A 13194-nucleotide genomic window follows, 5' to 3' on the forward strand; every position below is an offset into this window, starting at 1 on the left:
ATTGAGACATATTTTTAAATGGGTATTAATCTGAATCAAAAGTAAAAAATAATTTGTGTGACATAATCCTGTTTTTTTTACTGAAAATTCGTGTGTATATGTTTGGTGTGATATGAAGGATAAATAAATTTTTAAAAGTATATAGAATTTAATATAATATTATATAAGAATATTTGTAGCATATTCTTTGAAAATTCATTCAATGGAAATGTAGTACGCATGTGCTTGATGTGTTTTGCGGGAGAAAAAAAAAAAAATTTTAATTGCTTAAACAATTTCACAAAAGTACAATCAATTATCTTTGAAGCACTGTAAATTTCAAGTTCCTATCTTTTATAGAACTTGAGATATACCCATTTGAAAATATGTCTACAATGCCAATTCCTAAAACCCAATGGGTCCATTGAATGAATTTTCAAAGAATATGCTACAAATATTCTTATATAATGTTATTGATTTCGATTAGTAATTAAATTCTATATACTTTTAAAAATTTATTTATCTTTCATATCACACCAAACATGTACACACGATTTTTCAGTAAAAAAAAAGGATTATGTCACACAAATTTTTTTTTTACTTTTGCTTCAGATTAATATACAAATTCTACTTAAAAAATAAATACTTCCACTGTGATATTCCTTTTAGAATTAAATAAAAAAAATTAATTTATCAGGTGTTTTTACGTTGCTCATATGCACCATAATACCATTAAATCAATTTCCGAAGAAAAACTACACAAAAATGTCTACTGTTTATTTTTAAAATAAATGTATACATAAAATATTAACATTTCAAATTAGTTTCGCTTCATTTCTGTTTTTAAATTATGAATTTTATCATAATTAAACGGCTTAATTCATCTATATAAGAAAAAAGTTTATTAGTTTCTTACTAGCCGAACTATCTAGATAACTGCAGCACATAGTCACACCTTTACCTTTTTTTATTTCCTATAGATTTCTTACCTGTGCAGAGTATTTTTCCAACTGTAGCAAAATAACACTTCACCGAAAAAGGTAGGTGCGAAAATTTTTATTTCGTAGTAAAATTTAAAACTGTATCTAAATAAAATATAAAAAATGATAATAGTTTTGAGAAATTTTTTTTTTGAAGTTTAAGGATTAATATTAGAACTCAAATATAAACAATTTTAATTACTTAAACAATTTCATAAAAGTACAATCAATTATCTTTGAAACGCTGTAAATTTCAAGTTTCTATCTTTTATAGAACTTGAGATATACCCATTTGAAAATATGTCTACAATGCCAATTCTCAAAACCCCATGGGTCCATATCTCGTAGGAAAAATTTCACAAAATCTTTTCCCGAGATACGGGTCTTCTTATTTTATAAAAGGCGTAGATCATGAGATAATTTTTTGCCAAAATCCGTCCGGTTAGTAAAAGAATCACCCAAAAGCACTCTTTAGAAACTATGTATTTGATAAAAATAGTGTGAAATTATTTATTTGATTAAGTGCTAAATATTAAATGCATTGTTTTGTATATTTTAGCCAAATACTGATAGTAATGGTAATAGCGACGATATGGATGGCTCAAGTTTCTCATCCTTCTATTCATCATTTATTAAAACAACTGATGGATCTGACAGCCCACAAGAAACTGACAAGGAGTTCAAACAGGGCAAATACAAAGTATTTTTGGTTAACCTATTAAAACAAAATGAATGTACCTTACTGAATATTATCTTTTCTAGAAAAAAAGTGTTGTAAAGTTAAAGGAACAAGAAGAAAACGACTCGCAACATAGTAAACAATAATTCTTGCATATAGGAAAATTATATAAATTTATCACCGAATTTCACTGCAAATGAAATCAAAAAGTATGGTTTAAATAATATAAAACTGCTGTTATTAATCTATTGGCAAAGTGTAAACTGTACGAATATTTTTAAAAATAAATGCTAATTTTGTTTCTTTAAATGGTTATCCGGTTGTTTAATTTTTAAAATTTAAAGGGTTTTCAAATAGCAAAGAAAGAAAGGACAAAGACAAAAATTTTATTCAATTTATTGAAATTTGGCTGACCATACAAAGCTGTTTCGAGTATTGCCAAGTTCTCATCAATAGTGGTTCTAGAAAATAATCGAATTTCTTAATTAGTTTATACCATAGTCCGTATATAATTTGTTTGGGCTGCAAGTGCCAGGCTTAGAACTCGTACCTATCAAATTAGAAGCGATGACTAACCATGTAGACGAGTAGACGAGACTACACAAACTTTAAGTGCTCTAGTTCCAGGTTTTTTGTCACTTTTTTATTTAATTAGTAACATTAACCAAAGCACTTGCCGAGCTTTAAATTAGCATAAATAAATTGAATAAAATTTTTGTGTTGTTTATTTTTTATTATTATGGTTTAAGATAAAAGTTTTTTGAATTTTTTTTTTTTGGTATTTAAAAACATTACCGTAAAAGAGAGTACATTACTCGGCTGCAGTATGGTGCTGCGGTATAAATATATAAATATAATAAGTTCAACCTTGCTTTCATAATGTACGTCTGTGAGGCGTACGATCTTTTTACATTTTGCTCTCTCTCTCTCACAAATGTTTTCATAACGTATGCATATTTGCATTTATCTCAGTCGTTACCAGTGGTAGTTGATTTTCGGTGGTAAAATTTGTATATTCTGAGATACTGCCAAGCCATACGTCTCCGAGATGTATGTTTATGTTTTGTGCTACTTGTACAATTTTTGAGTGATTATTAGTTATTGTGTTTTTTTATTTAAATTCAGTACATGTAAGTGTAAATAAAAGCAAAATGGAAAGTAATGAAATATTAGACGACACGCAAATAGCTACTTAACTGACATATCTAGATGAATTTAGCTCAACCGAAAATGAGAGTGAAAGAGAAGCGATTATTAGTTATTGTGTTTTTTTATTTAAATTCAGTACATGTAAGTGTAAATAAAAGCAAAATGGAAAGTAATGAAATATTAGACGACACGCAAATAGCTACTTATCTGACATATCTAGATGAATTTAGCTTAACCGAAAATGAGAGTGAAAGAGAAGATGTGGTATCGGAAAATGATGTTCCAAAATATCAAAAAAGACGCAAAAGATAAAGATCTTAATGTACAGGAAAATCGTGAAAATATATCGCCAGACCCGGAACATGAAGAAACCAACAATAATAGGTCGTCTTTAGACAGCTGGATAGTAAGAGTACTTCAGTCAACATCAAGAAGCAAAAGCCAATATTGCTGGACTACCTCGAAGGGAATAAATGCCGGTAGAGTTCTATCGATGAATGGTGTTCGAATAATAAGAGGTCCCACAAGAGCATGTAAAGCCTTATGTGATCCGATTTCTTCCTTCACTGCTTTTTTTACTGACGAAATAATATCAGAAATAGTTTAGTGGACAGATGCAGAGATATCTCTAATACGAACAACTAATTTGACAAGCAAAACGTTCGCAGATACAAATTGTCTTGAAATTGGTGCTCTTCTTAGCATACTGACTTTGACCGCAGTATTGAAGGACAATCACTTGTCAGCTATTGAGTTATTCAATACCACCTATAGTGGAGATAGGTACATTGTTGCCATATTTGGACAAGACAACAACAACTGTAAGGATGAAAATTTTGCACAAATTTCCAACCTACATAAATTTAAATAAATTTCGAAGAAATCTGAAATTAAAATAGAGGAATTAACATTTAACATAGTTATTAGAAACTACTTACCAAAAAGTCACCCAGCCTGCACGCAACTGCAACACGTGAAGCAATCTGAAATTAAGAGAAAATAAATTTGTAATAAATAGAGAAATATATCTTAATAAAATAATAAATACATTCCTTCTTTGTTCATCCCCGCAAATTTATTTAAATAATTTATTAATAAATAATTTTTCATAATTATAAAATTAAATTATAAATAATTTAAAAAAAAACACGATAAAATTACTAACACCGGCGCTTTCATGTAAAAAGTAAAAATGTAAACAAACATTTGCAAACGTCAAAAACGTCAAAATGCAATTCGCTGAAAAAAAAATGCACAAGGAAGCTTTTGTGCAAAAGTGTTAAAGTGCATTAAGTTTAACTAAGAGAAACTCAAAGCTTTGTGTACTTTGCACATAAAGTTCAAGAGGATGCATATAAAAGACGGCGCAATTTTCTAAGAAGGGAGTGTGTCTTGTATGATCACTCAGTGGCATTGTATGTCAACATATAAAATAAATAAATATTAAAAATGGTACAACGAAACGGGAAAATCCGTGTCGTTACACAACTTCAACGATGCCATTAGGTGAATACTTCGTGAAGGAGTTAAAAAGGCCAATACATGGTACCTGTCGCAACATCACTTTCGATAATTGGTTCACCTTCGTACAACTAGCAAAGAGCTTCCTAAAAGAGCCATATAAGTTGACCATTGTTGGAACAATAAGATCCAACAAGCGAGAAATACCTGAGCAAATAAAAAATACCCGCTCACGACCGTTTGGTACAACAATGTTTTGCTTTGATGGCTCTTTAACTTTAGTGTCATATAAGCTCATATAAGTTCATATAAGCTCATATAACGCACATATAACGCCATATAAGCTAATCTTTGATGGCCATCAAAGATAATATATTTGCTATCTTCCACCGAAAAAGGTAGGTGTGATTATCTGCTGCAGTTTTTTAGATAGTTCGACTACTATGAATCTAATCAACTTTTTAATTCATCTATGGTATATAAGAAAAAAGTTTATTGAACGGTTTAATTATGTTAAAAATCATAATTTAAAAACAGAAATGATGTGGAACTAATTTAAAATGTCAATATTTTACCTTCTGCTCAAAAAGTACTCGGATTTTGTAAATAAAACACACAAATTTAAATTTTATTCCAAATTTATTTTATCTCCTTCAAAATATGCTCCTTCTAAAGCGATACACATATGCCAACGCTTTACCCAAATTTCCATACACTTTTCGTAGGCCCGTGAAGGTATGGCTTTTAGTTCCTTCAGCGAATTCTCTTTTACCGATTCAATCGACTCAAAACGCTTACCACGAAGAAGCAATTCGAGTTACGGGAACAGGAAACGGATCTAGATCTGGTGAATATGGTGCCTGAGCGATGACGGTGGTGCTGTGTTTGGTCAAAAAATCGCGTACAACAAGAATTTTCCATAGTAAAAATCGCTAAATGCACTTGAGGTAGTTTCACATTAACAGCTGCTGTAAACAAACTAATTGACAGATGGCGTTCAAATTTGTACCATATGTCAAGAAAGGGTGTACCCTATTAACAAAAAAAAAATTTTTTTGAAAAAGGTCTATTACTTAAGGAGTAGTTAACAAACAACAAAATCCGGATACTTGTTGCGCAGGTTTAAAAATAAAAAGTGAAAATTTTTGTATAGTTTTTCTTCGAAAATTGATTTAATGGTATTATGGTGCGTATGAGCAACGTGAATGACAACTGATAAATTAATTTTTTTTAATTACTTCTAAAAGAAGTATCACAGTGGAAATATTTATTTTGTAAGTAGAATTTATATATTAATTTGAATCAAAAGTAAAAAAAAATTTTAACCAAGTTAGATGACGGTCGGTTTTGCTTATTTGCTTATTTAGTTGCCTTGATTTCTGAAGCTGAAATATTTAAAAAAGCAAACGGCAGCAAACAGTTTCCGATTGGACTACATTTAGCTATAGTTCTGTATCGTTTGGGCTCTTCAGGAGAGAGTGCGTCAATAAGGAAAGTAGCAACTACTTTTGGAATTGGCGATGGTGCAACTTTGATGAAAATTACACAAAGAATTTTTAGTGTTTTTATAACACTATTGACGAAGTACATCGTATGGCCAAGCTCATCAGAGCAGGAACAAATAATAAGTGACACGTACAATGAATTACCGTTTTGCATTGGCTATATCGATGGCACCGAAATAAAAATTGCAGATGCACCACAAATTAATCAAGAAAAATATTTTTCAAGAAATCACATTTATTCCATTAAACTTCAAGCTGTTTGTGATTACAAATTAAGAATAAGAGATGTTGTTGTTGGTTATGAGGGCTCGACTCACGATGCTAAAGTTTTTTCGAACTCAATACTTTTAAAAGAAAAAGATCGATTTTTTTCTAATCAATCATGGATTGCTTGATTGACCACCACCACATATAAGCACAAAAAAGCTCGCTCACAAAAGCTCCACTTTTACAGCGAACACAAATAACCAAATAAGTGCGGTCATACAGACTGGTATGGACCGCTACGTTAACATAAAAAGAAAATTGAGCCCACAAAAAATGTCTAAGTCAAATTTAAAACAATTAAAATTAAGTGATAATTCTCTATATGGTAATCGCTTTGCCGCGCTCGCTATTGAAAATTATGAAAAGGACCATATATCAGAAATAAAAACTTTCCATCCACCTCCAATTTACTTACGCGAAAAGTGTTCAAATACTCTTGTCAACAATCTTACTAAATTAATTGACTCTAAGTCTTTCTACGTTACTCCTCTTAAAAGAGGTGCAATTGAAGAAACGAAGATACAAACTGAAACCGAACACCAGTTCCGTAAGATTAACGACTATTTAAAGGAAAACTCCAAAAATTTTTATACTTATCAGCTCAAAAGTAGCAAGGGAATAGCAGTAGTTGTTAAAGGCATCGAACCGAATGCTGATACTGAAGAAATAAAAATTGCTGTTGAAAATGCTGGCTTTGAGGTAAAATCAGTTTTTAACATAAAAAACAAAGATAAAATTCCTCAACCTTTATATAAAATTGAATTAGAACCAGATACTAAAAATTAAAAAATAACGAGATTCATCCAATTTACCACTTGCGTTTCTTGCTAAACCGTAAGATAACAGTGGAGGAGCCTCATAAACGCAAAACTCCAGTGCAATGTCTAAACTGTCAGGAATTTGGGCATACTAAAAGTTATTGTACTCTGCGCAAAGTTTGTGTGGCCTGCGGTGGTGCTCACCACTCAACTCAATGCAGTACAGATAAAAACAACATAAATTCCAGAAAATGTAACAACTGTGGTGGTAATCATACTGCAAACTACCGTGGCTGTCCAATTTATATCGAAATTAAGAATAAAGCTATCCCACGCTCCGAAAAGGTACCAAATGCTCCATCCATAATTCCACAAAATCCAGTCAATATTAACCAAACAAACACAAAAGAAGTTGAAACAGCTAATTCATACTCAGCCGTCTTAAAAAATGGTTTAGTTAAACAAATTCCTGAAAATTCAGTAACCCCCAATCAAAACTTAGAATCAATGCTAATAACTCTTACCCAGCTTATGACGAACTTTATGGCCTCAATGCAAAACTTAGTGTAAGATATAGTAAAAACTCAAAACCAAATGATGCAGTTTCTTTCAGCTAATAAATGAACTGTCTTAGAATGTGTCACTGGAATGCCAACGGCATCCGCCAGCACAAACTTGAAATCATAAATTTTCTGTCGTCCCACAATATTGATGTTTTTCTAATATCTGAAACCCATCTATGTAGTAAACACAACTTCTCTGTACCTGGATTCAATTTCTACTTCACAAACCATCCTGAAGATAAGCCCCACGGGGGAACAGGAACTCTAATTAATTCAAGAATTAAGCATCACGTCCTAGAACAGCACTCCACAGCCCACATACAAGCTACGTCAATATGCATTAAATTCATTGAAGATGAAGTCGTGCTCAGTGCTGTCTACTGTCCTCCTAGATTTCTTGTAACAGAAGCTCAATTCGTGGATTTCTTTTATAATCTCGGTAAAAAATTTATAGCAGCGGGAGACTTTAATGCTAAACATACATACTGGGGCTCCCGTCTAATAAACCCAAAAGGAAAGCAACTCTACTCTACCATTACAAATCGCCGCAACAATTTAGATTTCATATCATCAGGACAACCCACTTACTGGCCATCTGACCCCAAAAAAATACCAGATCTAATCGACTTTTGTGTAGTGAAAAATATTGACAGCGAACTAATATCTGCGCACTCTAGCTTCGAACTATCATCCGATCACTCTCCAGTTTTTATAACCTTATTTAAGGTACCTATAAACAATCAAAGCGTATCAAAACTGACGTCAAAGAAAACCAATTGGGTAAGATATCGTCAATATATTAGTAGCCACTTAGATATAAACCCATCTCTACAGTGTGTAAGTGAAATCGATTCGGCTCTTAATGGATTTGACACAGTTTTAAAATTGGCTGCTAAGCACGCTACTCCTACTGATAAGATAACTTTTACTAGATCTACAAGAAAGTCTTCAGATGCAATTGAAAATATCGTCAGAGAAAAAAGACATCTGAGACGGATGTGGCAAAAGCATAGATCACCTACAAGTAAATTCAAGTTTTTGGCAGCTAAACAACGCCTAAAAAAAGCATTGCTCATAGAGATGGAAAATAGTTTGAACACCTACGTACGAAAGTTAACACCTACAGAAAGTACGAATTATTCCCTATGGCGATCGGTAAGGAAATTAAAAACACCTAAGGAGAGTGCACCACCGCTCAGGCAAGCCGACGGAAAATGGGCTAGGGATGAAGTAGACAAAGCAAATGTGTTCGCAGACCATTTAAGTCAGGTATTTCAACCAAATCCTCCGACCAATAACTTTGAACTACCAATTCAATCTCCTCTAGTCAGTTATGGGCGTCTTAAACTCAAAACCAAACAGATTCAACAGGTTGCAAAAACCCAATTATGTGTCAACAAGTCCCCAGGATATAACCAAATTACAGCAAAAATGCTAATAGAGTTACCTCAAATAGCTTTCAAAATACTGACAAAAATATTTAACGCAATACTTCGACTTGGGTACTTTCCTCAAAGCTGGAAAATTTCACAAATTATAATGATTCCAAAACCAGGAAAAAACTTAACATTAAAGTCTTCATATAGACCAATAAGTCTTTTACCAATGCTGTCAAAACTTTTTGAACGAATGCTTCTCGGGAAGATAACAACATATCTACAGCAAAATAACATAATACCTCACCACCAATTTGGTTTTCGTGCCAAACATGGCACCATCGAGCAAGTGAATCGCATAACAAATGAGATTAGGAAAGCATTTGAAGATAAAAAATTCTGCTCTGCTATATTTCTTGATATAGCACAAGCTTTTGACAAGGTTTGGCACGCTGGACTTATTTATAAAATCAAGGAACTCACTCCTGACTACTCTCACAAAATACTAGAGTCATATCTTCAGGACAGGAAATTCCATATAAAAGTTGGAAGCCATACAACAGCTAATCTAGACATAAAGGCTGGAGTTCCTCAAGGCAGTGTTCTAGGTCCAATACTTTATATCCTGTTTACTTCGGATATACCAAGCAACTCTCGTCTTGTGACATCTACGTTTGCTGATGACACTGCTGTCCTTAGTTCTCACCAAAATAGATTCATAGCATCTAGGGACTTAATTGAACACCTCGAACTCATTGAAACATGGTTAGCCAACTGGCGCATTCGTGTAAATGAAAGTAAATGCACACATGTAACATTTACCCTACGTAAGGATACATGTCCCCCAGTAACCTTCAACGGCATCACCATTCCGCAATCAAACACCGTATCGTATCTGGGTGTTCATTTGGATAGGAGACTAACTTGGCGTAAACATCTAGAAGCTAAGCGAACGCAAATAAAACTTAAGACGCAAAAAATTCACTGGTTATTGCATAAAAATTCCAAGTTACGACCAAACCACAAAGTGTTACTCTACAATAGTTTACTTAAGCCAATTTGGAAGTATGGCGCTGAATTATGGGGTAATGCATGTTCCTCCAACATTGAGTTAATTCAGCGTACTCAATCCAGAATCCTTCGTATAATTACTGGGGCTCCGTGGTATATAAGAAGTGATAAAATTCATGAAGATCTGAAAATACCACTAATCAAAGATGAACTCACTAAAATCAAATGCAAATACAAACAAAAACTTGAAATTCATCCGAACCACCTTGCAAGGAATCTATTGCTAACGCGGTCTTCGTCAAGATTACGCAGAAAAGATGTACCAACGCACTGATTCCTTTTTCTATCTTTATACATTTACTTATTATCAACCTTATTTAAACTTTAATTTACTTCAATTTAATATACTTTTATTTTTCTTTTTCGTTTATTTTTTATTTTTTATTTTATTTTATTTATTTCTTTATTCTTTGCTTTTCATGAAATAATTTTAACTTTAATTATTATCAATTAACTGCAGTTATAATTGTCAGTTCATTTGTTTGCTTTAGTTTTTTTAAGATTTGAATACTTATTGTAAATCTTCTTATAAAAGAGATTCAATAAATAAAATAGATATTTAAAAAAAAAAAAAAAAAAAAATCATGGATTGCTGGTGACTCCGCATATCCGTTGTCTGATATCATTATACCACCATATAGAAGAAACTCACAGCAACTTACCAGTGAAGAACGAATTCAGTTCAATAAACGCCATAGTAAATATCGAGTTCGGGTGGAACATTGTTTTGGGTTATTGAAGGAAAAATTTAGTAGCTTGAAAGAACTAAGAGTTCGAATTAAAAATAACAAAAGTCATAAATTTTGTTGTGAAAGGATACTTGTGTGCTGTATTCTTCACAACATATTGCTTACTGAATTTGAAAGTCAAAGCCGTGAAGAAATACATATTTCTGCAGAGGAAGATCTTCCTGATATGTTACTCTATAACAACGAATCTAGTGCATATGAAAGTAAAAGAAAGTCAATTTACAATCTTATGTTTAATTAATTTGCAAATGTTTTATTCATATTTATAAGAAACTTAAAATAGTGAAAACATAAATATAATTTTTAAAATGAAAAAATACAAGTAAAAGTAAGAGTAATATGAAAAAATGTTAAAAAATAAATATACAGTAAAATTTAAATATATAGAGGTAATGTTATTAAAAAGTTCAAAAGTACTCAACTTATATACTATATATACTAAACCTAATACACTAAGTGTATCGAACTTATCATTAATAGATTAAAAATAATAAAATTAAATTTTAATATTTGTTAAAACTTAAAACTAAATTGAATCATTAATTAGTTAGGACAAAATAAAATTGAAAAATTAGCTATCGTTCGCTTTGCCATATTTTAAATCCAGTTCATATATCGCCAATTTCTCTTTTTGCTTTAACTTCTCCTCTTTTAGCCTGAATCTCATGTTCATCTTATCCTCCTTCATGCGCAATTTTTTTAGTTCCAATTCTTTGTGAAACTCGAATTTTTCTACTTCAAGTTGAAGCTTCCGATTTTGGAACTCCTCTCGTTTGCGTTCAATATCGTTTAGTTCCTGAATGGCGGATGTTTGTTTATTACGTCTTAAATTGTTTTCGAAACGAATCCTCCCTGGTGTAGTTTTTTTTTGTGTGTTAACCTCGCTTCTGTTAGTAGTGATCTGTTACACAGTATTTTCTGTCAGTATATCTGCATCAAATATCGTGCTAAATGGTGTTGCTTCTTCGCTGTTCGCTATTTCAACGCCTGCTCGTTCGCTGGTACTATTCAGTTCTTGCACTGACATCTCCTTGTCGCATACCATAGCAGAAGATTGTAAAACAATTTCGTTGCTTCAAGCTTTCTCACCAAATATTTCCGACAATTGGTCATAATATGGACACATCAATTTTACCTTATCTACAAACAAAAAGGAAACATTTATATAACATTTATACTAACACAAAATTGATTTTAATTACCTTTTATAGATGTGACTTCTTCGTCATCTAGCAAGCCGGCGCCAGTAGACTTAAATCTTAAATCTTACTAAGTCCCACGTTGTATCAATTTTTGTCACTTCTAATAGTATAATTTATAATATATTTGGGCTGTTGGTTTCTATAATTAAAACGAATCAAGTTTTGTGAAAATAATAAAAACAAATTGTCATCCAACCTCAAAATTAGACGTATCCCAGGCTTTCGACAAAGTTTGGCATACAGGTCTACTAACAAAAATAAGAGACATTTTTCCGTTGGAGTATTTCGATATGGTTTCTTCTTATTTGACTAATCGTTACTTCCGTGTTAAGCATGGAAACGATTACAGTGAACTCCAAAAAATCAACGCTGGGGTACCCCAAGGCAGTGTACTTGGTCCTTTGTTATATTTAATATACACAAATGATTTGCCAATGAGCTCAGCGACGTTTACAGCGACGTTCGCTGACGATACAGCTGTTCTAGCGATTGGAGATGATGAACTAACAGCAGCCAGGCGTCTGCAGTCTTCTGTCAATGACATTATCGCTTGGGCTGAAAAGTGGAAAATAAAACTTAACCACTATAAATCAGTTCATGTCAACTTTACAAACCGAAATATCAGATTTATGCCCCTCTACATTGATGGAATACAAATTCCACATTCTAATACGGCTAAGTACCTCGGTATGACATTGGATGCAAAGCTGAGATGGAATGAACATGTAAAAAAAAGAGAGATGAACTGAATATAAAATACAGATCAATCAAATGGCTTATTGGAAAGAAGTCGAAACTGTCACTTCATAATAAGCTTTTAATTTACAAACAAATATTGAAACCAATTTGGACATATGGTATTCAGCTCTGGGGATGCGCTAGCAGCACACATGTTGAAACCATACAAAAATTCCAAAACGTTATATTAAGGGGTGTGGCAAATGCACCATGGTACGTAAGGAACTCTGATCTGCATCGTGATCTAGGGATAAATACGGTGGTGGAAGAAATACAGCGAAATGCAAGAATGCACCTTCAGCGACTGTACTCTCATCCGAATGATGAAGCTAACGAACTGGCGTCAATAGAGCCAACACGTCGCTTTAAGCGTCTAAAACCTTGTGATCTTTGGTCGCAACCTGTCCGAAATGCGTGATAAATGAACTTGCGTGATTTCTGATTAAATTCTTTATAATTGTTGATTAAAATTGTTTGTTAGCTTATTATATTGTTAGCTAGTTACTCTTATAAAAATTTATTTAATCAAATAAAATAAATTTATATAAAAAAAAAGAAAATAAATACAACCTCAGAATGTCCGTTTGCATAAATATATTCTAATATTTTTAAATTTTCCTCATTTGTCCATTTTCGTACTGGATTTTTTCTTTTCCGTGTTTTTGTTTGTACATTACTCACTAAATTAAATCCTTTTAATTTAAAAGTTATATATAA

At 32.3% G+C, this 13194-nt stretch overlaps 1 protein-coding gene and 1 long non-coding RNA gene across 2 annotated transcripts; one reads left to right on the top strand and one right to left on the bottom strand.

Moving 5' to 3' along the window:
- The first annotated feature begins 1522 nt into the window (after nt 1-1522).
- On the top strand, nt 1523-1953 carry LOC119663249 (period circadian protein-like). Its single transcript, XM_038072905.1, has 2 exons — nt 1523-1659; nt 1722-1953. The coding sequence occupies exons 1-2, from the start codon at nt 1552-1554 to the stop codon at nt 1782-1784; spliced, it is 171 nt and encodes a 56-aa protein (XP_037928833.1). The 5' UTR covers nt 1523-1551; the 3' UTR covers nt 1785-1953.
- A 9860-nt stretch (nt 1954-11813) lies between these two features.
- LOC119663250 lies at nt 11814-12774 on the bottom strand. The gene is made up of 3 exons (XR_005250995.1): nt 12354-12774; nt 11936-12294; nt 11814-11878 (listed from the first exon to the last, which is right to left on the bottom strand). It is a non-coding gene; the product is annotated as an uncharacterized LOC119663250 (long non-coding RNA).
- Between the last annotated feature and the right edge of the window lie 420 nt (nt 12775-13194).

Source organism: Teleopsis dalmanni, unplaced genomic scaffold (genome assembly GCF_002237135.1).
Source record: "Teleopsis dalmanni isolate 2A unplaced genomic scaffold, ASM223713v2 unscaffolded_contig_0253, whole genome shotgun sequence".
Taxonomy (NCBI): Eukaryota; Metazoa; Arthropoda; class Insecta; order Diptera; family Diopsidae; genus Teleopsis; species Teleopsis dalmanni.